Source organism: Ctenopharyngodon idella, chromosome 4, assembly GCF_019924925.1.
Source record: "Ctenopharyngodon idella isolate HZGC_01 chromosome 4, HZGC01, whole genome shotgun sequence".
NCBI lineage: Eukaryota > Metazoa > Chordata > Actinopteri > Cypriniformes > Xenocyprididae > Ctenopharyngodon > Ctenopharyngodon idella.
The window spans coordinates 11,230,669-11,253,817 of record NC_067223.1 but is presented as its reverse complement, the minus strand read 5'-3'; the positions used below and the strand labels follow the sequence as shown (position 1 = coordinate 11,253,817).

Sequence of the window (23,149 nt, the reverse complement as noted above, 5' to 3'; positions counted from 1 at the left end):
AGAGAGCTAAATAGAAGAAATATTGAATTAAAGAAGGTCTTGTTCCTTCATATGCCATATGTCATTGCTCTTTTTCAAATTAAAGAAGACAAACAAATATGTGGGGGAAAAAACATCTTACTTGTGTCTTTATATTATTTATGTGGATAACAGCTGTCAGGTTGGTGAATGGTAGCAACTTCTGTTCTGGACGAGTGGAGGTTCTCTATAATGGAACATGGGGAACAGTGTGTGATAATGGCTGGGATCTGTCAGATGCTGCAGTGGTGTGTAGAGAGATGGGATGTGGGAATGTGATAAAAGCAAAGAGTTCTGCTTATTTTGGACAAGGATCAGGACAGATATGGATGGATGGTGTAAATTGTGCTGGGAATGAGTCCTCACTAAAGAACTGTAGGACACATGGATGGGGAATACATGACTGTGGACATTATGAAGATGCTGGAGTCATTTGCAACTGTGAGTTTAAAAAATTCATAATTAAAGCACAAATGTAATATTGTACATTTTCTTTTTTAAAGAATGACCCCTGAGAGCTAGATATAAGAAATCATGAATTAAAGAAAGTCTTGTTCTTTCGAATGCCATATGTCGTTGATCTTTTTTCAAATAAAAGAAGATACACAAATATGTAAGAGCAAAAAAACAACTTACTTGTGTGTTTTCCATAGTTTTGTCTGACCCAGCTGAATTTTCATTTGCAGTTCTGTTCATGCTGATTTCTGTCATATTGCAGGTTTAAATATGCTGCAAGAAGGATGTGATGTAAGTTGAGTTTCTGCATAGTAGATATATTTAAAATATGAATGTGATTTTTTATTTATTCTTGATGGTTCCGTGCACAAACTACATTTTGTTTGCTATTAATGTTTCAAAAAACATGATTAAAATCACAATCTGTCTTACCGCTTAAAGCTGTGATAATTGTGATTTCAGAGTCAGACCTCAGGAGAATCCTTTCAAAATCTTCTTGAGCAGATAGAGAACATTACAGCTCAAATGCTTTCTGTGACTGTAAGAGAAAGAGAAAAATTATAAAATAATCAAATCTGAGTTGGTTGATTGACATAGCAGTTATGCCTTACTGACTCTCTTAACTACATATAACTATTTATCTGATCAATAAATTAGACAGTGACCAGCATTTTCACTTTGGCCTTCAACGCTTCAGAGAAGATTTTAGAGACATCATCATCAGCCAACACAACTGAACTAGCCTCCTATGGAAACCACATGTTAAAAGCCAGCGAGAAACTCATATCTACATTGGTGAAGCCAACAGACAAAAGTGACAATGACAATTTTACTCTTGCTGCTGTAGGTGAGTAGAGAAACCGTTATCATTGATGCTGAAACTGAGAATATATATGATGCCAGGGATTTCACAGTATATAGAGCAGAGAGCAGAGGTGGATCACAGGTAGCAGACAGCAACAATGATAAATCCAGCTACAGTAACTATATAATTGAGTATGAGCTACAAATGTTTTAACTGAGAACAGAAATCACTGGCTGTATCTTTTGTTTTTGATGTCAAAGGTCAGTATTTTGGTGCAAATTCATCTGTCATTTGGTAGAAATGTCCTGAAAAATCCCAAGAATGTTGATCCCAAATCAACATTCACAAGACATTTACCAAACTCTCAAATGATAAAAATAGAAAGTCTATGGTAATAATCAATTTTATGGTAATAATCAATAACAGTGTTTGATTTTAAGGACATTTCAGTCAAACTACATCACAGATGAAGAACCACCAATAGTGAATATTCATTTTATTTATTTGTCATTTGTGCAAATTGATTTTATTGGATTTTTATAAAAAAAAATATTGCAAGTAAATTAATATAGCAAATAACTGCTTGTTTGTTTTTAATCAGAGGGACAAGTCTTCATGGTCGGACCAAATGTCACCTTAGTTAAAAACCCTCGACTTGACACAACCAATTCTTCTGTGGACATCGATCTCATTGGGATCGCCAAGAACAACAATGAATGTGAAAATGTTTTTTTTTTTTTTAAATCATAAAAAAAAAGAGACATCATACCATCATCACTAAAGCACATTTACTTATTTTTTGATAGTTCATGTTTTAACATAGTATTGCATGTACGCTTTCACACAGCATCAGCTTCTGTGGCATTCATGAGCTACAACACAATGGAGAATCTACTGCAGCCAAACTTATTCAACACATCAAATGACACGGATAAAACCATGATGTCCACCGTGATCTCAGCTACTCTTCCCAAAACCAACAACACTGAACTCACCAAACCAGTCAACTTCACCTTCAAACACATCAGAGTGAGAGTCTGAAATGTGCTTTTGTCCAACCGCAACATCATCTAATATTCAGTGTTGTAATATTTTCTGCATGTTCTTTCTTCTTTTTGCAGGAGCTCGACCCCAATGGTTCTCTGTCCTGTGTGTACTGGAATGTCAGTGAGTGGGTTGTTGATGGTTGTTCTGTTTTAAAGACCAACAGCAGCTTCACCGTGTGTTCCTGTGTCCATCTGTCAACATTCGCTCTCATCATGGAAACCCCATCAAACCAGCTCTCATCAGAGGTACAAAAGTGAACAAGTAAAACTCCTCAAAAGATTGAAACATTGAATGCACTAGCCGAATTCAAATGCAATCTAGAACAGATGGTCAACATGTATAGTGACCATTCAAGAGAAGCACAGATTTGACACACATATCCTCTGACATGTTTTCTCAGAGCGACTCACTGCTGGAGTGGTTGAATTTGGTGTGTGTGATCGTGGGGCTGGTGTTCTTCAGTTTGGCCCTGTTGTCCTTTGCCCTTTGTCAGTGGAGTCCTGGAGTGAATAATGTGGCTCGAATCAACCTCTGCATGAGTTTGCTGTTGGCTCACCTTCTGTTCCTGCTCACACAACGGTTCCTGAGCCTCATACGCCCTCAGCAGGTGAGAATGATAAAAGAGCCCTACAGCTCAGCACAGCCTCACTGACAATCATCATAACCGTCTCTCATTGTCTCCAGGTGTTGTGTGCCGTGATATCAGGCATTGTGCACTTCTTCTTTCTCTCCGGCTTTGTCTGGATGTTCATTGAAGCAGTGCTGCTCTACATCTGTGTGACGAACCTATCACGGATCAGCTCTAAAAAGAGGGAGGTGCTTAGCGGTGGATTCCTGTGTGTGATTGGATATGCGGTTGCTCTGGTTGTGGTGGGCGTGTCTGTCTGTCTGGTTCCTGATGGCTACGGCAGCGAACAGTGAGTTGTTGTTTTTAAGTTGATTTGTTTTGAAAGGAAATAAAGCAGCTCGGTGCTTTTGTGACATTTCTGCTATCTGCTAAAAATACATTTTTACACGCACTGTATCAACATCACGGATGAGATTAAAATCATTAATGTTTCAATAGTCAACACCTAAATTTATTCAGTTATTATATTGCGTTTTCCTCTAAACAGCTGCTGGATTAAACGGGATAAAGGTTTTATCTGGGGTTTTCTGGGTCCTGTTACTGTTATACTTGCAGTAAGCACATTTCTTTATTTCTTATGATTTTATTTTGTATTTAAGAGAAAACAAGGTGATTAATTATTATTTTTCTACTTTACAGTTGAACATGATTCTCTTCATCAGCATCATCATCAATCTGAGCTCAACTCTCAAAAATCTGAACGCTGAAATTTCACAGATGAAACAAACCAAGTATCAAACGTTCAGATTTGAACACTCCATAGAAAATATAAATATATAGTCAATAGAGACATAAACTCTCTTTCTTTCTCTGCAGGATTATGGTGTTTAAAACACTGGCTCAGTTTGTGGTTCTTGGTTGCTCCTGGATTCTGGGTTTCTTTACTAACGGCAGTAAGATGCTAGAGATCCTCTTCCTGATCTTGAACTCCCAGCAGGGAACCTTCATCTTCCTGATCTATTGTGTCCTCAATAATGAGGTCAGATATTACTCAATTTACCATCATATTCCATGTCAAAACTGAATATAAAAGATTAGTACAGTTGCTACTGCTCTTCCATTTTCTTTCCTGTGATGGAATGTTCAAATGAGCCAAGAATTGTCAAAAAAACAACAGTCAAAAGTTCAAATTTAAACAGACACAGAATGCCTTTGAAAGGATTAATGCTCTGCAGTCAGACAGACAGATCAAACTCCAAGCATTTAAAACTACTTCAAACTTTTAGGCCAGGCTTTCTCAAGCTTTTTTCTATTTTGTCCTCAGTAATGAGTTCAGTCATTTTATCATCCTGCTCCATAGGAAAACCATTGATCAGTGTCTTTCTCCAAAACAGTATATGGAAGAAAAGTAAAACATCAGAATTTACTTCTGAAAATGCTAATCTAGTCTCTTAGGCCCCGTTTAAACTAGTGCGCTTTCGTTTTAAAACGCATAACTTTTGCTACAGTTATGCCTGTTGTTTACACTACTCTGGCGTTTTTGACCCTCGAAAACGGAGACTTTTGAAAACGCCGCAGAGCCTGTTTTCAGTGTAAATGGACCAAAACGGAGACTGGTGTGGCTGCCCCTGTTCGCTCTGCGTATCCTTGACGACTGTGTAAACAATAACATGGAGACTGAACTACAATCTTTGCTGGCTTTGTTGTCATTTTTTAGCAGCCATTGAGCAGTTAAACTCTGCATTTTTTTTACACTTACATGCGAATGCCCAGTCTGCATGAACGGTCATGTGACATGCGTTTTCAGTCGTGTAGTGTAGACGGAGATCGTTTCTGAAACACTATGGAAACGCCAATGTAGACAAGGATTGTTTTCATTTTAAAATGCCGCTTTAAAACAAAAACGCACTAGTGTAAACGGGGCCTTAAAGGGTTCATATGATGCTTCTTAATGTTTTCCTTTTCTTTTAGTATGTAATGTATCTGTTTGTGCATGTATACAATCTGCAAAGTTACAAAGCTCATAGTTTCCCACAAATCAGATTTATTCACACCTCGATCAGTCCAGATATTACTTCCTCAAACATCTACGTCACAATGTGAAATATTAGCATAATGCCGGGCCAAAAGCTAACATAAAGAAAGAAGGCGACGCTACAGTGAATTGTAGTATTGTCATCATGTTGCGGAGATACTGTGTGTTTGGATGCAAAAGCAAAACCGCTTTGTTTGGCCTTCAGAAAACGAATGAAATTAGGAATCAGAGGTTAAGATTTATTTATAAAGCTGTTCCTTAGCAGTACAACCCAAAAGTTTGCTTGTATACAGCACATTTTACAGAGGACAGCTTCCTGAAACTGGGGGAGTACAAAGCTGGCTACATACAAAGGCTATACTTACCACTGTGAAACGTTCTGCTCAAGTCGTACTTGGTGCTGATCGATTGGCTTGATCATCCACATTTTCAGAATCCGACTCGGGGCTTGAAGTGATACAGATAAAAATGACATTATTAACTGTGTGTTTACAATTGCTTAAAGCCTCTGAAGCTTGCAATTATGGGAAGGGGCGTTACATTTCCGACACACGTTTGAGACGTTTGGCCAATCACAATGCACTGGGTCTGCTGGCCAATCAGAGCATTCTGAGCTTTTTGGAAGGAGGGGCATTGTAGACATCAGTGCATTTCAGACAGACTGGGAATAAAGGAGCTGCAATTAGGGGTGTTTGATTCCAGGTTTTTTGAAAAAGTTTTAAAGAAAAATGTCAGATTTCGATATAAGAGAAGAGGAGCTACGTCCTACATCGGGTCAGAGGTCACCCTTCTGCTGGAACTAGACTCTCTCATGAACACGTGTGCGGCTGTTGCCGGAAGCCAGTGATGATTATAGTTTATAAAGTGTTAGTAACACTTCAGTTTAGGGTCCAATTCTCACTATTAACTAGTTGCTTATTAGCATGCATATTACTAGGATTTTGGCTGTTTATTAGTACTTATAAAGCACATATTAATGCCTTATTCTGCATGACCATATTCAACATCACTTAATCCTACCAATACATAAACTTAACAACTACCTTACTAACTATCAGTAATTAGGAGTTTATTGAGGCAAAAGTCATAGTTAATAGTTAATTAATAGTGAGAATTGGACCCTAATCTAAAGTGTGACCAAAGTTTTAAATATGGATATTTTTCTTACAAAAACCCATCGCTTCACTTCATGAAGGCATTTATTAACCCACTGGGGTCGTATGGATTAGTTTTATGATGGATGGATGCGCTTTTTGGAGCTCCGAAAACTCCATTCAATGGCATTACAAAGCTGGGAAGAGCCATGATATTATTTATTATAACTCCATTTGCGTTTGGCTAAAAAAAGAAAGTCCAACACTATCTCACGACCAATTCGTATGTATTTTACGAGGTGGCTAATTCGTATGAATTTATACAATTTTTCTAAACCCCAGTGACTGGTAGGTTTAGGGGTGGGGTTAGGGGTACGTCATTCGTACAAATTTGGCAACTTCTAAAATACGTACAAATTGCCCTGAGATCAGGTTGGAAAGTTATATACACCTAAGGGTTAAGGGTGAGTAAATTATGGGATAATTTTCACTTTTAGGTGAATTATTACTTAAACCTATTCTACACCCAATAAACAAAATTATGAACTTTTAAAATAGCATCATATGACTCCTTTAAAATAGTCATTTCTTACCTGTTTATTATAAACAAATTCCATGTTGGTTCATGAGTTCATTCATGTCATAATAGTAATAAGCATATTTCTTATTTCTTTCTCATGATTTATATTAAAGTGAACTAGGTGATTCATTATTCTTTTCTACTTTTCATTTAAACATGATTAACTGGTTAAACTGATCTCATGAACTCACTCAGCTCCTCTCATCTCATTCTTGTCCAGGTCAGACAGCAGTACAGAAACTGCTTCAGATGTCTTTGCTGTGGACTCCAACAACACTGAGGACTACAGCATCACGTTCAGGAAATAAAAAGCATATTTTTACAGATTTTGCAAAATAAACAAACTTAAATATTTGCAGCTCATACTGTTTACTGCTATATATCTCTTTAAATGTGGATTGATGTGTGATTTTATATCCTAACTTGTAAAATACTACATGTTTAACTAAAAGTAAATCTGACACAATCATTATTTTTATAGGCTAATAGGTTATTTTAGTCTAAATGATTGATTTATTCTGAAATAAGAATGTCTCTTGATGATTTTGTCTAATGTGTTCATTGACATCTCTGCTCATCTACTTTTGATTTGTGAATTGTATTATGTTTGCTATGTGTTAAAATGAGTACAAGTAATTATAATAAAATAACCGGTTCATTTGTTTGCTGGAGTGGATATTTAATTCAGTGCTCATTTCATAATGCCTCATCGATACACAACAATATATACACTGTATTTTATACAAGACCTTTAACAAACATCTATAAATTATAAAGCAACTCATTCTCCCCCTGACAACATACACATTGCAGTTTTAACAGTTGTAACTTCTCTTTTGTATTTACAGTTGAGTGATGACTGCATTCTACAAACAAATTAAATTCAGAAAAAGTCAGGTGGTGAAAACATTACATTTGAATTTAATCTTTAAAGTGGTATGCATTTAAATAGTCTCTTTCTCAATAATTAATTGTAAGATACATTTTCAACATCAACTTGTTCTGTTTGCTATGCCTTTTTAGGTAACACTTTAGTATAGGGAACATGTATTCACTATTAACTACGACTTTTCCCTCAATAAACTCCTAATTTACTGCTTAATAATAGTTAGTAAATTTGTTCTTAAGTTTAGTTACTGGGTAGGATTAAGAATGTAGAATAAGGTCATGCAGAATAAGGCTTTAATATGTGCTTATTAATTACTAAACAGCCAATATTCTAGTAATATGCATGCTAATAAGCAACTAGTTAAAAGACCCTAAAATGAAGTGTTACCTGTTTTTATAATCTGAAATACAACTGACATTTCAAAGCTTTCGGCAAAACATTTTCTGAATAAATGAGCGAACGGCAAGAAGTCTTTCAATGATCCTGCTCTCCCCTACTTCATTGTGTGATGAAATAAAACTATGGCATCAAAAGGATAAAAACCTTTAAGCAAGTAAACAGCAGTATCACTTTTTTTGTAAAAATAGAAACAAAAGTTTTGACTTGTTGATTCTGGTCACAAATATGGTGTTAAAAATGCTTTGATCATATTTAGAAGTGAGTAATTTCATCTACCGCTAGTATGATAATGACTTTCCAAAGTTAAAAAAATGTCCATAGACAGAGATGAGATCTAATCTTCTAAACACAATAGGGCATGCATCATGCAAACCACTGTAACTTGGTGTTATGTGGGGAAACCACGTGTGAATTTAGAGGTAAAATTTTGTTTAACAAATTTTTTTTTTTAAAGCAGTCAACAAAACATGTCCACATTTTCACAGCACTTTTCAAAAAGACAGACTCAATCCAAGGCGAAGAAGAGAGACATTTAGCAGGTATTAATGACATCATATTTTATATGTTTGCAAATATAATTACTTGTTTTTTTTTTGTTTTTTTTTTATATATTTCATATAGCTAGCTATGCTCGTATTGATAATAGATTAGAGGGGTTATTGTTAAAATGTGTCTTCTTTGGACAATATGCACAGTGTACTGTAATGTATATTCAATTACAATATGATTAAATACTGTATAATTAGAAACACTCAATTATACAATTAGACAATTGTCTCATAATAAATATTTAGAATATACCTTATACAGTAATTATTTAAAATGAAATTGATATCATTTTATGTCTGTAACATTCACAGCTTATCACAAATTTGAGAAGCAGGAAATGTTTCCCAATAAAAAGAGACATTTAAGTACATTGCACTTTACATTTCCAGTGTCTAAGCCATAGATTTCACCACTATAACATTTTCATTTGTGTATTTTACATTATGTTTTCTGATATTCAACTACATTTTCCATTACTGAAACAGGATAAAATCAGGTTATGCTTTATTTCGATGGTCCACTTTTTGACATTATACTAACTATAAAGTAACTTTGCAACTACATGTCAACTAACTCTCATTAGAGTATTAATAGACTGTAGTAGACTGTTAGGTTAGGGTTCGACATGTAGTAATTGCAAAGTTATAGTCAGCAGAATGTCTGTTGGCAACCATCAAAATAAAGTGTTAACAGATATTAAGCAGGCAGTCTGCTAATACTCTAATGAATACTATCAGCATGTTACATATTTATATTTATGACTGTTTAAATGAACCACACACATTATGATCATAATTTGCATTCAGTTCCTTGTCTACAGTATAAAAAATGTATTAAAATGCTATAGACTAAATACAGTAGATTGATATTCTTGATATTCTTATTAATTGAGAAAGCAGTGTAGAAAATAAGACAGCAATTAAAGTTTTGTGTGAGGATTCAAAATGAATAATACAGTATATTATATCTATTATATTTCTAGCCGCTATGCTGTGGTTCATGCAAATCTTTCTGGGTAAGAGAACTCATGATACACACTGAAACAAATCTTGGTCACTGGTACATTTTCAGCACAGTGAAAGCTTATATTTCTCAAAACTAATTCTAGTTGTTTTAATTATTGAATAATCAAATAATAAAAAATATTTTGGATCTTTGACTCTATAGCATGTATAGGTTATACAACTGCCAGTACAGATGAAATCAGACTGGTGAATGGACACAACTCCTGTTCTGGACGAGTGGAGGTTCATTATATTATATGGGGAACAGTGTGCGATGATGACTGGGATCTGTCAGATGCTGCAGTGGTGTGTAGAGAGATGGGCTGTGGGAATGTGATAGAGGCAAAGAGTGACGCTTATTTTGGACAAGGATCCTGGCCAATATGGATGGATGATGTTCAATGTGTTGGCACTGAGTCCTCACTAAAGAATTGTAGACGTGGATGGGGAATACATAACTGTGGACATCATGAAGACGCTGGAGTCATCTGCAACTGTGAGTTAAAAACATTTATAATTGAAATACAAATGTAATATTGTACATTTCCTCTTTTAAGGAATAATTCTAGAGAGCTAGATATAAGAAATCATGAATTAAAGAAGGTATGGAATTTTTTTGTTTGTTTGTTTTAAATGCCATGTGCCATTGTTCTTTTTCCAAATAAAAGAATGTACACATGGGAGAATTTTTTTTTTTTACTTGTGTCTTTATATTATTTGCGTGGATAGTATCTGTCAGGTTGGTGAATGGCGATCACTCCTGTTCTGGACGAGTGGAGGTTCTCTATAATGGAACATGGGGAACAGTGTGTGATGATGGCTGGGATCTGTCAGATGCTGCAGTGGTGTGTAGAGAGGTGGGCTGTGGGAATGTGATAGAGGCAAAAAGAGGTGCTTATTTTGGACAAGGATCAGGACAGATATGGATGGATGATGTAAACTGCATTGGCACTGAGTCCTCACTAAAGAACTGTGGGACACCTGGATGGGGAATACATAACTGTGGACATCATAAAGATGCTGGAGTCATCTGCAACTGTGAGTTAAAACCATTCATAATTAAAGTGCCAATTTAATATTATACATTTTTATTTGAAAAGGAATGACCCTAGAGGGCTAGATATAAGAAATCATGAATTAAAGGACTTGTTTTTTCGAAATGCAATCATTGATCTTTTTCAAATAAAAGAAAATACACAAATATATGAGAGAGAAAAAATTACTTGTGTCTTTACATTATTTGTGCGGATAGTATCTGTCAGGTTGGTGAATGGTGACAACTGTTCTGGACGAGTGGAGGTTCTCTATAACGGTCAGTGGGGAACAGTGTGTGATGATTACTGGGATCTGTCAGATGCTGCAGTGGTGTGTAGAGAGATAGGCTGTGGGAATGTGATCGAGGCAAAGATTGCTGCTTATTTTGGACAAGGATCAGGACAGATATGGATGGATGATATAAACTGCACTGGCACTGAGTCCTCACTAAGGAACTGTGGGACAAATGGATGGGGAAGACATAACTGTGGACATCATGAAGATGCTGGAGTCATCTGCAACTGTGAGTTTAAAACAGTCATAATTTAAGTACAAATTTAATATTTTATTTTTTTAGAGGAATGACCCTAGAGAGCTAGATAGAAGAAATCATGAGATGGCCTTGTTTTTTTTGTTTGTTTGCCACGTCATTGATCTTTTTCAAATAAAAGAAGGCAAAACAAAAATATGTGGAAGAAAAAAAACTTGTGTATTTATATTATTTATGTGGATAACAGCTGTCAGGTTGGTAAACGGCAGTCACTCCTGTTCTGGACGAGTGGAGGTTCTCTATAATGGAACATGGGGAACAGTGTGTGATGATGACTGGGATCTGTCAGATGCTGCAGTGGTGTGTAGAGAGATGGGCTGTGGGAATGCTACAGAGGCCAAAAAAGGTGCTTTTTTTGGGAACGGCTCCGGACCAATATGGATGAATAATGTAAATTGTTATGGGAATGAGCTTACTCTAAAGAGATGCATTTCACCTGGATGGGTCGTACAGAACTGTAGTCATTATAAAGATGCTGGAGTCATCTGTCAATGTGAGTCAAAAACATGAATAAAAATGAGACAACATCCACAACATTACTAGCTCTTGTTTAAACATTGAACTAATATAACATTCATCATCATTGTCTTTGAAAGATGGCAATTTATCTTCAACAACTGCAATAACAAACTCAACAACAGAAGAGAAGTCTACAACTGCTGTCACCAGTTCTCTAAGAAACAACTCTTGTATGTGAAAATATTACCTCTTTTGAACAATGTGCAAACCTTTTCAAACAAATATATTCAAATATATTTAAATATCAAATATATTAAAAAATAATTAGGAAAGAAAAAAAATCATTTTTCCTTATCCTTATGTCATCATAAAATAACAGATTAAGTTTCATGTCTATTTCAGATCACTTTACCTACATCAATGAGTCAAAAAGCTGGATTGATGCACTCGGATACTGCAAAACTCACCACCAGACTTTGGTGCACATTTTAAATGCCACGACACAAGATTACATCACACAGATGCTGCAGGGTAAAGAAATCCCCAATGGAGTGTGGATCGGGCTTGAACGGAGTATGCTCTTCACTTGTTCGCCCTGGCTGTGGACCGGTGGGCCGTATGTGGACTATGCACCATGGCATCAAATGTATCCAGTGGACAGAGGGAGCAGGTTTTGTGGAAAACTTCTTAAGGATGAAAAGAACGTGTTTGGATGGGTGGATGCTTGCTGCCATGAGCACCTTCCTTTCTTTTGTCAGGTCAGTATGTTACCAGCACTGCATTCATTGATGTGATCTTGATCATAAATAGCTGTGAGTGCAGTATTCATATGTTTTGTCTGTCTTTAACTGAATGCTCAATACTGGTTTAATTCTACAAGTGCCTTAAAGAGCTAATGGAGACTAAAATAACTCTCTTTTGTCATGTTTTATCAGGGATGAAACACTAGGTGGAGCTGTTTCCTAGTTTGGAGTCGGTTGGTGATGATCACAGAAACTGAGTCATGATGTTTTGATAAACAAATTTTGTTTTGTTTCTAAACAATTTACAGCAATATACAGCCCTGTGGTGTGGACTTGCATTTGCATTACAAAATTATCAATTTCTCTGTTTGTATTAGCTCTTAAATCTTTAATAATGCATGCAATGATTTTAAAACCAGCCTTTCTGCATAGCTGATGGAAAGCTGCCTATATGCTAAATATATTTTTGATTCCATGTGAAAATGTGAATCTTCTTTCTTTGTTTTGTCATAGTTTATACTGAGATGATCTATATGACTAATGAACTTTATTATAGTAAATGTTAGTTCTGTGTGTCTATGGTTTAAGGTTTTTTGAGATTCTTGTGCTTATTTATTTCAAAAGTTGTTTTTTTTTATTCACGTTTTTTCCCCTTAATTTCGGATTTAAATGTTTTTAATTGCAGTCAGATTTTAGTGTCATGCATAATTCATAACTAGTAATTCATTTAAATAATGTTTTTGAAATGTTTCTCTAAAGATGTCTGAATAGTAGGCTACTATCAACAAACAAATTATTTGCATCAAAACATTTTGGCATTTGCTGTTTTAATAAATCTGCATTATGAATATTTTCACTGTAATATAGTGTTTTTCAATCTTCAAACTTTGGGAGTTTATATTGAGATGAAAGCTAATAAACCTTTATTTCAAAATAAATCTTGAGCAGTTTGCTTTTTGTATGTAAATAGCATAATTTGGCTAAGATGAATTTGAAATTAAAGTGATGATATATACAGGTGCTGGTCATATAATTAGAATATCATCAAAAAGTTGATTTATTTCACTAATTCCATTCAAAAAGTGAAACTTGTATATTATATTCATTCATTACACACAGACTGATATATTTCAAATGTTTATTTCTTTTCATTTTTTTAACATGAAAAGTATGAGCATGTACAGCACTCATTACTTAGTTGGGGCTCCTTTTGCCTGAATTACTGCAGCAATGCGGCGTGGCATGGAGTCGATCAGTCTGTGGCACTGCTCAGATGTTATAAGAGCCCAGGTTGCTCTGATAGTGGCCTTCAGCTCTTCTGCATTGTTGGGTCTGGCATATCGCATCTTCCTCTTCACAATACCCCATAGATTTTCTATGGGGTTAAGGTCAGGCGAGTTTGCTGGCCAATTAAGAACAGGGATACCATGGTCCTTAAACCAGGTACTGGTAGCTTTGGCACTGTGTGCAGGTGCTAAGTCCTGTTGGAAAATGAAATCTGCATCTGCATAAAGTTGGTCAGCAGCAGGAAGCATGAAGTGCTCTAAAACTTCCTGGTATACGGCTGCGTTGACCTTGGACCTCAGAAAACACAGTGGACCAACACCAGCAGATGACATGGCACCCCAAACCATCACTGACTGTGGAAACTTTACACTGGACCTCAAGCAACGTGGATTGTGTGCCGCCCTCACGCCAGTAAATACATCATCAGAAAAGAGATATCGATGAAAGATGGAAGGGAAGTTATTTTGATTAAAGATTATGAGGGCACATGAATTAAAAAAAATATCAATGATGTGCACGGATATATAATTTATAATAAATTAATGTAAACAAATGTAAGATAATCTTACTTTGGCAAAAAAAAAAAAAAAAAAAAAAAAAAACCTGCATGAAGGTTATTCAAACAACTGCTCACACCCCATCCAATAAAAGGACAATCCCACACAGTTCGCTTATTTCCTCTATACAGGCCACATTATCCATCCATATTTACCCGACTGAGGGACCCACATATGCCTTTGGCTCTGCAATTTCTCCACAGTCCAACTCTTGACACAACACTGTAGCATTTTCTAGATCCCAACCAGTGTGACACACTGCGCCCCAATGCTCACGATACCGAATCTGAACTCTGCCATCACATCCACTCAAACCATTCACCAGCTTCACATCTGTTGAAAGAGTGGTTTTACATATAAACCCTTACACTCTTATAGACCACAGATTGTCTATAAATACCTTTGTAAAAGCAATTTATTAAAGTATTTTTGGTTGCACTTTACTTTAAGGTGTCCTTGTTACAGTGTAATTTTACATTTATACCCAAAAATACCTTTCTGGACCTTGACAGTGGTGGTTAAATTGCTGTCTATGGAGGGACAGAAAACTCTCAGATGTCACTAAAAATATCTTAATTTGTGTCGCAAAGATGAGCGAAGGTCTTACAGGTTCGGAACAACATGAGGGTAAGTAATTAATGACGGAATTTTAATTTTTGGGTGAACTAACCCTTTAAGTACTGAGTAATATTTTATTATATTTTATCATGCAAAATTTACTGAAATATAAAATTATTCCTTTAACTGTTTTAACTATAAGAAAATGTCAAGGTCTGTTCTATTGTTTGTAGAATCAGATTATAACACTATTGCAACCAGAAAAACTATTTTATTGTGCTTTGGTTTAGCATCTTACTATAGAGGAATTCAATTTATAGGCAGATGAATAATTCGGAATCTACAAATTACACAATCAACAAAAAAGATTGAGAAAGGGAAAGTGTTTTGATAAGGATCTGAGGCACATAAAATCAACTACAATTACAAAAATTGTCAGTATATAATAAAAAGACAATAATTATTAGATTTCTTTAACCTGTTAATGTATCAGTTCTTTCAGAAGCGTCTTCGTCTCCGTGATGGTGTGAGATCCAGTTAAGGAGGTTTTGATTTTGTATGTGGAATCACTTCCTTTTTGGCTCCTCCCTTCACATGCCCTTACAAGACAATGATCAACATCAGAGAGAAAGCTCTTACTGTACAACAGTCCATATTCAGAGTCATTGAGAATGTAATCCTATTAAATGCTCAGGAAATGCTTGCTATGAAACCAGTAGTGAATTTCTTATCTACAATACATTGCAGAAACACTGTTGTGATTAATTTCAATGCGAATCCACACAATTATTTGGGAATTATGGAAATGTTCTGCTTTGTAAAAGCTGTGTAGAGGAGATCTGTCAGTATTCAAATATCTTGATTGTATCATTTTGGTGGGCCAGTTTCATGGAACTTCCTTTACAAAGACATGCAAAATACATGAAAAAAAGGCAAAGTTCATGACTGCTAGAACTCTAGATTTGTTTGTATTTTCATGGACACCCTGGTCAACCCATCATACGAGCAAAGTTCACATGCACAAGATAAAGTATTGAAATGGAATAAGTTTACCCACCAATGCAATAAAAACAGTTCCTTTACTAAATTCTCTATGCCTGGTTAAAAACACATTCACAAAGCAAGCCAAAAAGCTCAGAGTCTGTAACTTACTAAGTTATGTCCCTATAAACAAATTACATTCTGCGGAATTTCCCTTACACTGGGCAGTTTGCATATTTGTCAGATTTAAATAATCATTTGATTATGCAAAGGTACTGTGTGAATTCCTAGATGTTTTATCAAATGTGCATGCCAATGTTATTTACTGGGTAGACAAAAAAAACAAACAAACAAAAAAAAACCCACACATATTATATGAATCCGTTTGGATGACAGAAATAGCCGGTGTTCAGGTTGTAGAGTGGCTGTGAACAAGAGGAAAGCAGTCTGTATAACTGTCACACGTCCACTTCACTTTTCAAACAGACTAACTCAACCCTAGATGAAGAAGTAGTCACAGACGACCATCTAACCAGGTATTTCTATAAAAGCATTAACATATACATATATATCATCTGTGTTTTTTATGTACTTTTGCATTCATCTGATGGGTTATGCTTCAAATATAAGTCTGACAGTCCACACTTGTAATGTTTTAAGAGTAATTTTAAATGATTACTGCCCATCATATGAAATTCAAAAAATAGATTTGTAACCATTTATTTTACAGTGTCTTTGTTACACGTTAGATTTGCTTGCTATAGTAATAACAGTAAATTATGTATAATTACAACTTACCCTAAACCAGACCCTAATCCTAACCCCACATTAGGTACATGTTGTTAATTAATATTACTCAGTACTTAAATTTATAATTACACTGTAACAAGGGCACCTTAAAATAAAGTGTAACTAATACATTTAACTGTAAACATTGCATTTGTGTGATACATTATTATTATTTAAAGTACTGTAGAAGATGCTTAAACATTCAAATTCTTTCATGATTTCATTCATTATTGCTGATATTTCAGAACCACATTACGGTTATCTAATATGAAATATATTTACAGCCAATATGTTGTGGTCTGTGAAACTCTTTCTGCTTCTGGGTAAGGAGACCAACATACTGACACAAATCATAACCTCATACATTCTTCTGTCTAATGACCAATAATATTTTCTGAATTAAGAGCTCATAGCAAAATTCATCTGCATCTGTGACTCTAACAAGTACAGGCTGCACAACTGTCATTGGCACTGACATCAGACTGGTGAATGGAGACTCCTGTTCTGGACGAGTGGAGGTTCTCTATAATGGAATATGGGGAACAGTGTGTGATGATTACTGGGATCTGTCAGATGCTGCAGTGGTGTGTAGAGAGATGGGCTGTAGGAATGTGATAGAGGCAAAGAGTGACGCTTATTTTGGACAAGGATCAGGACAGATATGGATGGATGATGTAAACTGCACTGGCACTGAGTCCTCACTAAAGAACTGTAGGACACCTGGATGGGGAATACATAACTGTGGACATCATGAAGATGCTGGAGTCATCTGCAACTGTGAGTCAAAAACATTCATAATTTAAGTATGAATTTAATAGTATACATTTTCTTTTGTAAGCAATGGTCATAGAGAGATAGATATACAGTAAGAAATCATGAATTAAAGAAGGTCTTGTTCATTCAAATGCCATATGTCATGGCTCTTTTTCAAATAAGACAAGGTACACAAATATATGTGAGAAAAAACAGCAACTTACTTATGTCTTTATATTATTTATGTGGATAACAGCTGTCAGGTTGGTGAATGGAGACAACTCTTGTTCTGGACGAGTGGAGGTTCTCTATAATGGAATATGGGGAACAGTGTGTGATGATGGCTGGGATCTGTCAGATGCTGCAGTGGTGTGTAGAGAGATGGACTGTGGGAATGTGATAGAGGCAAAGAGTGAAGCTTATTTTGGACAAGGATCAGGACAGATATGGATGGATGATGTAAATTGCATTGGCACTGAGTCCTCACTAAACAACTGTTGGACACCTGGATGGGGAATACATAACTGTGGACATCATAAAGATGCTGGAGTCATCTGCAACTGTGAGTTTAAAACATTCATTATTGAAATACTAATTTATATATTGTACATTTTCTTTTGTAAGGAATGGTCATAGAGAGATATATATACAGTAAGAAATCATGAATTAAAGAAGGTCTTGTTCATTCAAATGCCATATGTCATGGCTCTTTTTCAAATAAGACAAGGTACACAAATATATGTGAGAAAAAAACAGCAACTTACTTGTGTCTTTATATTATTTATGTGGATAACAGCTGTCAGGTTGGTGAATGGAGACAACTCTTGTTCTGGACGAGTGGAGGTTCACTATAATGGAATATGGGGAACAGTGTGTGATGATTACTGGGATCTGTCAGATGCTGCAGTGGTGTGTAGAGAGATGGGATGTGGGAATGTGATCGAGGCAAAAAGAGGTGCTTTTTTTAGACAAGGTTCAGGGCCAGTATGGATGGATGATGTAAAGTGTGTCGGGAATGAATCTACACTGAAAAACTGTTCATCAAATGGATGGGGAGTACACAACTGTAGCCATCAACAAGATGCCGGAGTCATCTGCCAATGTGAGACAAAATATTCAAAGAATTTAAATAATGTTGTACAATAAATTAAATAGAATTAACAAATGTTTTTCATATTGTGGATAACAGCTGTCAGGTTGGTGAATGGCAGTGACTCCTGTTCTGGACGAGTGGAGGTTCTCTATAATGGAATATGGGGAACAGTGTGTGATGATGGCTGGGATCTGTCAGATGCTGCAGTGGTGTGTAGAGAGATGGGCTGTGGGAATGTGATCGAGGCAAAGAGTGACGCTTATTTTGGCCAGGGATCGGGACAAATGTGGATGGATGATGTTCATTGTGCTGGGAATGAGTCTACACTGAAAAATTGTTCATCAAATGGATGGGGAGTACACAACTGTAGCCATCAACAAGATGCTGGAGTCATCTGCCAATGTGAGTCAAAATAGAGTTTATAAAGAATTTAAAGGTCAAGTATGTAAGATTTTTTGGTAACACTTTACAATAAGGTTTCATTGTTAACATTAGTTAATGTATTAACTAACATGAACTAACTATGGGCAATACATTTGTTACTGTATTTGTTAATCTTTGTTAATGTTAGTTAATAAAAATACAGCAGTTCATTGTTTGTTCATGTAAGTTCACAGTGCATTAACTACTGTTAACAAAAACAACTCTTGATTTTAATAATGTATTAGTAAATGCTGTAGAAGTGCAGTTCATTATTAGTTCATTTTAACTAATGTAGTTATCTAATGTTAACTAATGAACCTTATTGTAGAGTGTTACCAATTTTTTTGTTAAAATACATGATTCTAACCCAGGTTATTGTTCATTGACTACTATTAGCATGCCATTCGTGGGTTTATCTCCCCCAAAAGTGTAAACATTGAGTCCACCTGGCATCATCTAAACATTGAGAGCAGTCTGCTCAGATCAGATCTGATCTCAGATCCATCAATAACTTTACAGCTCTACCTATAGCGAGAGTTTTTGGGTGTGGCTACTGTAACATACCATGGCTGACGCGTTACATGGGAAAAGACATTTAGCTTTGGGTACAAGACTGCAAGTCAAATTTCACTGCATTTAGACCTTCAGAGATTAAATGGGTCATGAACATTCAAAGAAAACGGGGCATTGTGATGTTACATGCTTCAATGGACACTACAATGCACCCATTCATAAAAATAAATGTACCAGTTTGTAAGGTTTACTTTGATGTGTCCGGTGTCGACAGCCCCAAACAGTTGTGGCATGTCTTGTCAAAAAATGCGCCGGTGGATGGGTTTATTAAAAGAAAAACACTCACGTTCACAGTAGACAGAGTGTTAGGCTTCTCAATTGCTTAGTCATGACACAGCAACACAGCTAAAAGTATCCTAATATGTTAAACATTTTATTGAAAGTAGCCTGAATTTATCTGTGACATGAATTCACAAGCACCCGTAAGAGCTGTGATTATGATGTTTGAGTTGGGGGAGGCGTGATGTGGGAAAGGGGCGTTTGCAATGTTGTTTGATGGTTTATTTTTGTAATTCCACTAGGTGCCACTAGTTTCACAAAAACTATATAATTTACTTTAAAAACCCGATTCCAAAAAAGTTGGGACACTGTACAAATTGTGAATAAAAAAGGAATGCAATAATTTACAAATCTCATAAACTTATATTTTATTCACAATAGAATATAGATAACATATCAAATGTTGAAAGTGAGACATTTTGAAATGCCAAATATTGGCTCATTTTGGATTTCATGAGAGCTACACATTCCAAAAAAGTTGGGACAGGTAGCAATAAGAGGCCAGAAAAGTTAAATGTACATATAAGGAACAGCTGGAGGACCAATTTGCAACTTATTAGGTCAATTGGCAACATGATTGGGTATAAAAAGAGCCTCTCAGAGTGGCAGTGTCTCTCAGAAGTCAAGATGGGCAGAGGATCACCAATTCCCCCAATGCTGCGGCGAAAAATTGTGGAGCAATATCAGAAAGGAGTTTCTCAGAGAAAAATTGCAAAGAGTTTGAAATTATCATCATCTACAGTGCATAATATCATCCAAAGATTCAGAGAATCTGGAACAATCTCTGTGCGTAAGGGTCAAGGCCGGAAAACCATACTGGATGCCCGTGATCTTCGGGCCCTTAGACGGCACTGCATCACATACAGGAATGCTACTGTAATGGAAATACAACATGGGCTCAGGAATACTTCCAGAAAACATTGTCGGTGAACACAATCCACCGTGCCATTCGCCGTTGCCGGCTAAAACTCAAAAAAGAAGCCATATCTAAACATGATCCAGAAGCGCAGGCGTTTTCTCTGGGCCAAGGCTCATTTAAAATGGACTGTGGCAAAGTAGAAAACTGTTTTGTGGTCAGACGAATCAAAATTTGAAGTTCTTTTTGGAAAACTGGGACGCCATGTCATCCAGACTAAAGAGGACAAGGACAACCCAAGTTGTTATCAGCGCTCAGTTCAGAAGCCTGCATCTCTGATGGTATGGGGTTGCATGAGTGCGTGTTGCATGGGCAGCTTACACATCTGGAAAGGCACCATCAATGCTGAAAGGTATATCTCTAGATATAAGTTCTAGAGATATACCTTCCTATCTATATAAGTTCTAGAACAACATATGCTCCCATCCAGACGTTGTCTCTTTCAGGGAAGACCTTGCATTTTCCAACATGACAATGCCAGACCACATACTGCATCAATTACAACATCATGGCTGTGTAGAAGAAGGATCCGGGTACTGAAATGGCCAGCCTGCAGTCCAGATCTTTCACCCACAGAAAACATTTGGCGCATCATAAAGAGGAAGATGCGACAAAGAAGACCTAAGACAGTTGAGCAACTAGAAGCCTGTATTAGACAAGAATGGGACAACATTCCTATTCCTAAACTTGAGCAACTTGTCTCCTCAGTCCCCAGACGTTTGCAGACTGTTATAAAAAGAAGAGGGGATGCCACACAGTGATAAACATGGCCTTGTCCCAACTTTTTTGAGATGTGTTGATGCCATGAAATTTAAAATCAACTTATTTTTCCCTTAAAATGACACATTTTCTCAGTTTAAACATTTTATATGTCATCTATGTTGTATTCTGAATAAAATATTGAAATTTGAAACTTCCACATCATTGCATTCCTTTTTTATTCACAATTTGTACAGCGTCCCAACTTTTTTGGAATCGGGTTTGTAAATATGTGTCATGTAAGCAATAAGTTACGAGAGTATTACTATGATACTTTTTGAAGTCCATCCTTTTACCAGAAAAATTGTTCCTGACAGTGATAGTAAACGGCAAGAGAACGAGCAGTTTAGATAGCATTTATCATTTTTACGGAATGAACTCATCTGCATTTATCAAGCTACTTTACATTATGGGGTTCAAGCATTTATCATTTTTACGGAATTAACTCATCTGCATTTATCAAGCTACTTTACATTATGGGGTTCAAGCATGAAGTACTGGAACTGGCTTTTTAATTTTGTCAGAATTATTTGGTGCCTAAGCAGTAGATTTGTTAGAGTCCTACTGTATTTACTGACTAGGCAATTTCTATGTTTAAGGCTTGGTGAGGCACAGTGACCATTATTTCACATACTGTGCTGGTAAATATAGTAGTCAACATTTGAAGTGGGTCAAAAAAGTTCATCAAAGTTGTCCTAAGAGCTAAGTTGTCCTAAGAAGAAGGTTTTAGGACAACTTTGATGAAGGTTTTGATCCACTTCAAATGTTGACTACTGTATATTTAAATGTGCCCTTTGTATGCTTCAGTATTATTTGTTTGTTGATTCATTGTTATTCATCAATCTTTTTTTCAGCAGTTACTGACATCAGCAGCACTCATACAACAGTCAGACCAGAGACAACCTCAGCTGGTAATGTAGTCTGATCCCTCTGGCTCCTCCACTGCCAACCACACTCCTGACCGCTTTCATTTATTTTTAAGCATTGCTTTTACAATATTTTAAAAATCTTTTTTCATTCTGATTGCTACTAATCTATACTGTGTTTAAAGATGCTGTATGTAGGAATATATTTATGTATTAATTGCATTTCTGCTCGGAAAATCAAAAGGATGTGCCATTCACGCACGCTCCCTATTGCCTCTTTTCCCTTCTGTGACATGAAACAAATGCTTATGCAATGTTCAAGATAATGCCAAACTATTGTCTCACATAGCCAGATATATAGTCTATAGTCTCAAATATGCTTTATAATCAAACTATCATAACTAATTTTAAATCTGTTGTCATGATGCCGGTGAATCACAGAGCTGATGCAAACATATCCACATCGCATGATCAGATGCTTCATTAACTGCTGCTTTTTTACCGCTGTCATTTTTGTTGTGTTTTTATTTTGATATTAAGAGTAAAGCACATATTTACATATTCATCCAAACGTAACTCTCAGCAGTGTGGACAGTATCGGGTGTTCGTTAACATTATATCATGCAAAGGTATTTCCAACTTCTTTTTAGTTCTAAACAAAGAATGAAAAAGAACTTTGTCGTGAGTATATCAGGGCCTTGAATCACGTTTAATATCTTGTACATTAAGTGTGCACGAGTGCGAGCACTAGCATTATGTTGCTGGCTGCAGTTCACTTAACGGCCACCGCTGTCGCTAATAACAAGGTTTACATAACTCTTTTAACATTGTTAATTATTGCAGACATGTAGTTGCTTTAAGGGCTGCTTCCTATTGAAGCAACATAATTTTTTTAAGTGAGAGAGAAAACACTTACTTTAACGCACATACTGTGATCATAACAGAATGCTCAATATTAATAAAACATGGTAAAAATGGATATGAGAACTTTCTGATATTGGTTATTTTCCATAGTTTTGTCTGACCCTGCTGAATTTTCATTTGCAGTTCTGTTTTATTATTGTCTTCATGCTGATTTCTGTCA

At 36.0% G+C, this 23,149-nt stretch overlaps 3 protein-coding genes and 2 long non-coding RNA genes across 5 annotated transcripts; 4 read left to right on the top strand and 1 right to left on the bottom strand.

Moving 5' to 3' along the window:
- Positions 1 to 82: 82 nt before the first annotated feature.
- Positions 83 to 11,626, top strand: LOC127510535 (deleted in malignant brain tumors 1 protein-like). The gene is made up of 4 exons (XM_051890117.1): positions 83 to 459; positions 10,174 to 10,482; positions 10,697 to 11,002; positions 11,217 to 11,626. Exons 1-4 carry the CDS (start codon positions 99 to 101, stop codon positions 11,537 to 11,539), a joined length of 1,299 nt encoding a protein of 432 aa, XP_051746077.1. The 5' UTR covers positions 83 to 98; the 3' UTR covers positions 11,540 to 11,626.
- On the top strand, positions 737 to 1,306 carry LOC127510550 (uncharacterized). Its single transcript, XR_007929670.1, has 3 exons — positions 737 to 765; positions 937 to 1,014; positions 1,132 to 1,306. It is a non-coding gene; the product is annotated as an uncharacterized LOC127510550 (long non-coding RNA).
- LOC127510542 (putative adhesion G protein-coupled receptor E4P) lies at positions 2,350 to 7,244 on the top strand. The gene is made up of 6 exons (XM_051890126.1): positions 2,350 to 2,933; positions 3,011 to 3,243; positions 3,442 to 3,508; positions 3,594 to 3,685; positions 3,771 to 3,933; positions 6,824 to 7,244. Exons 1-6 carry the CDS (start codon positions 2,715 to 2,717, stop codon positions 6,881 to 6,883), a joined length of 834 nt encoding a protein of 277 aa, XP_051746086.1. The 5' UTR covers positions 2,350 to 2,714; the 3' UTR covers positions 6,884 to 7,244.
- A 1,729-nt stretch (positions 11,627 to 13,355) lies between the features above and the next one.
- On the bottom strand, positions 13,356 to 16,352 carry LOC127510548 (uncharacterized). The gene is made up of 2 exons (XR_007929668.1): positions 15,112 to 16,352; positions 13,356 to 14,408 (listed from the first exon to the last, which is right to left on the bottom strand). It is a non-coding gene; the product is annotated as an uncharacterized LOC127510548 (long non-coding RNA).
- A 1-nt stretch (position 16,353) lies between these two features.
- Positions 16,354 to 18,665, top strand: LOC127511442 (deleted in malignant brain tumors 1 protein-like). The gene is made up of 4 exons (XM_051892255.1): positions 16,354 to 17,180; positions 17,413 to 17,718; positions 17,953 to 18,258; positions 18,346 to 18,665. Exons 1-4 carry the CDS (start codon positions 17,000 to 17,002, stop codon positions 18,663 to 18,665), a joined length of 1,113 nt encoding a protein of 370 aa, XP_051748215.1. The 5' UTR covers positions 16,354 to 16,999.
- The last annotated feature ends 4,484 nt before the right edge of the window (positions 18,666 to 23,149 follow it).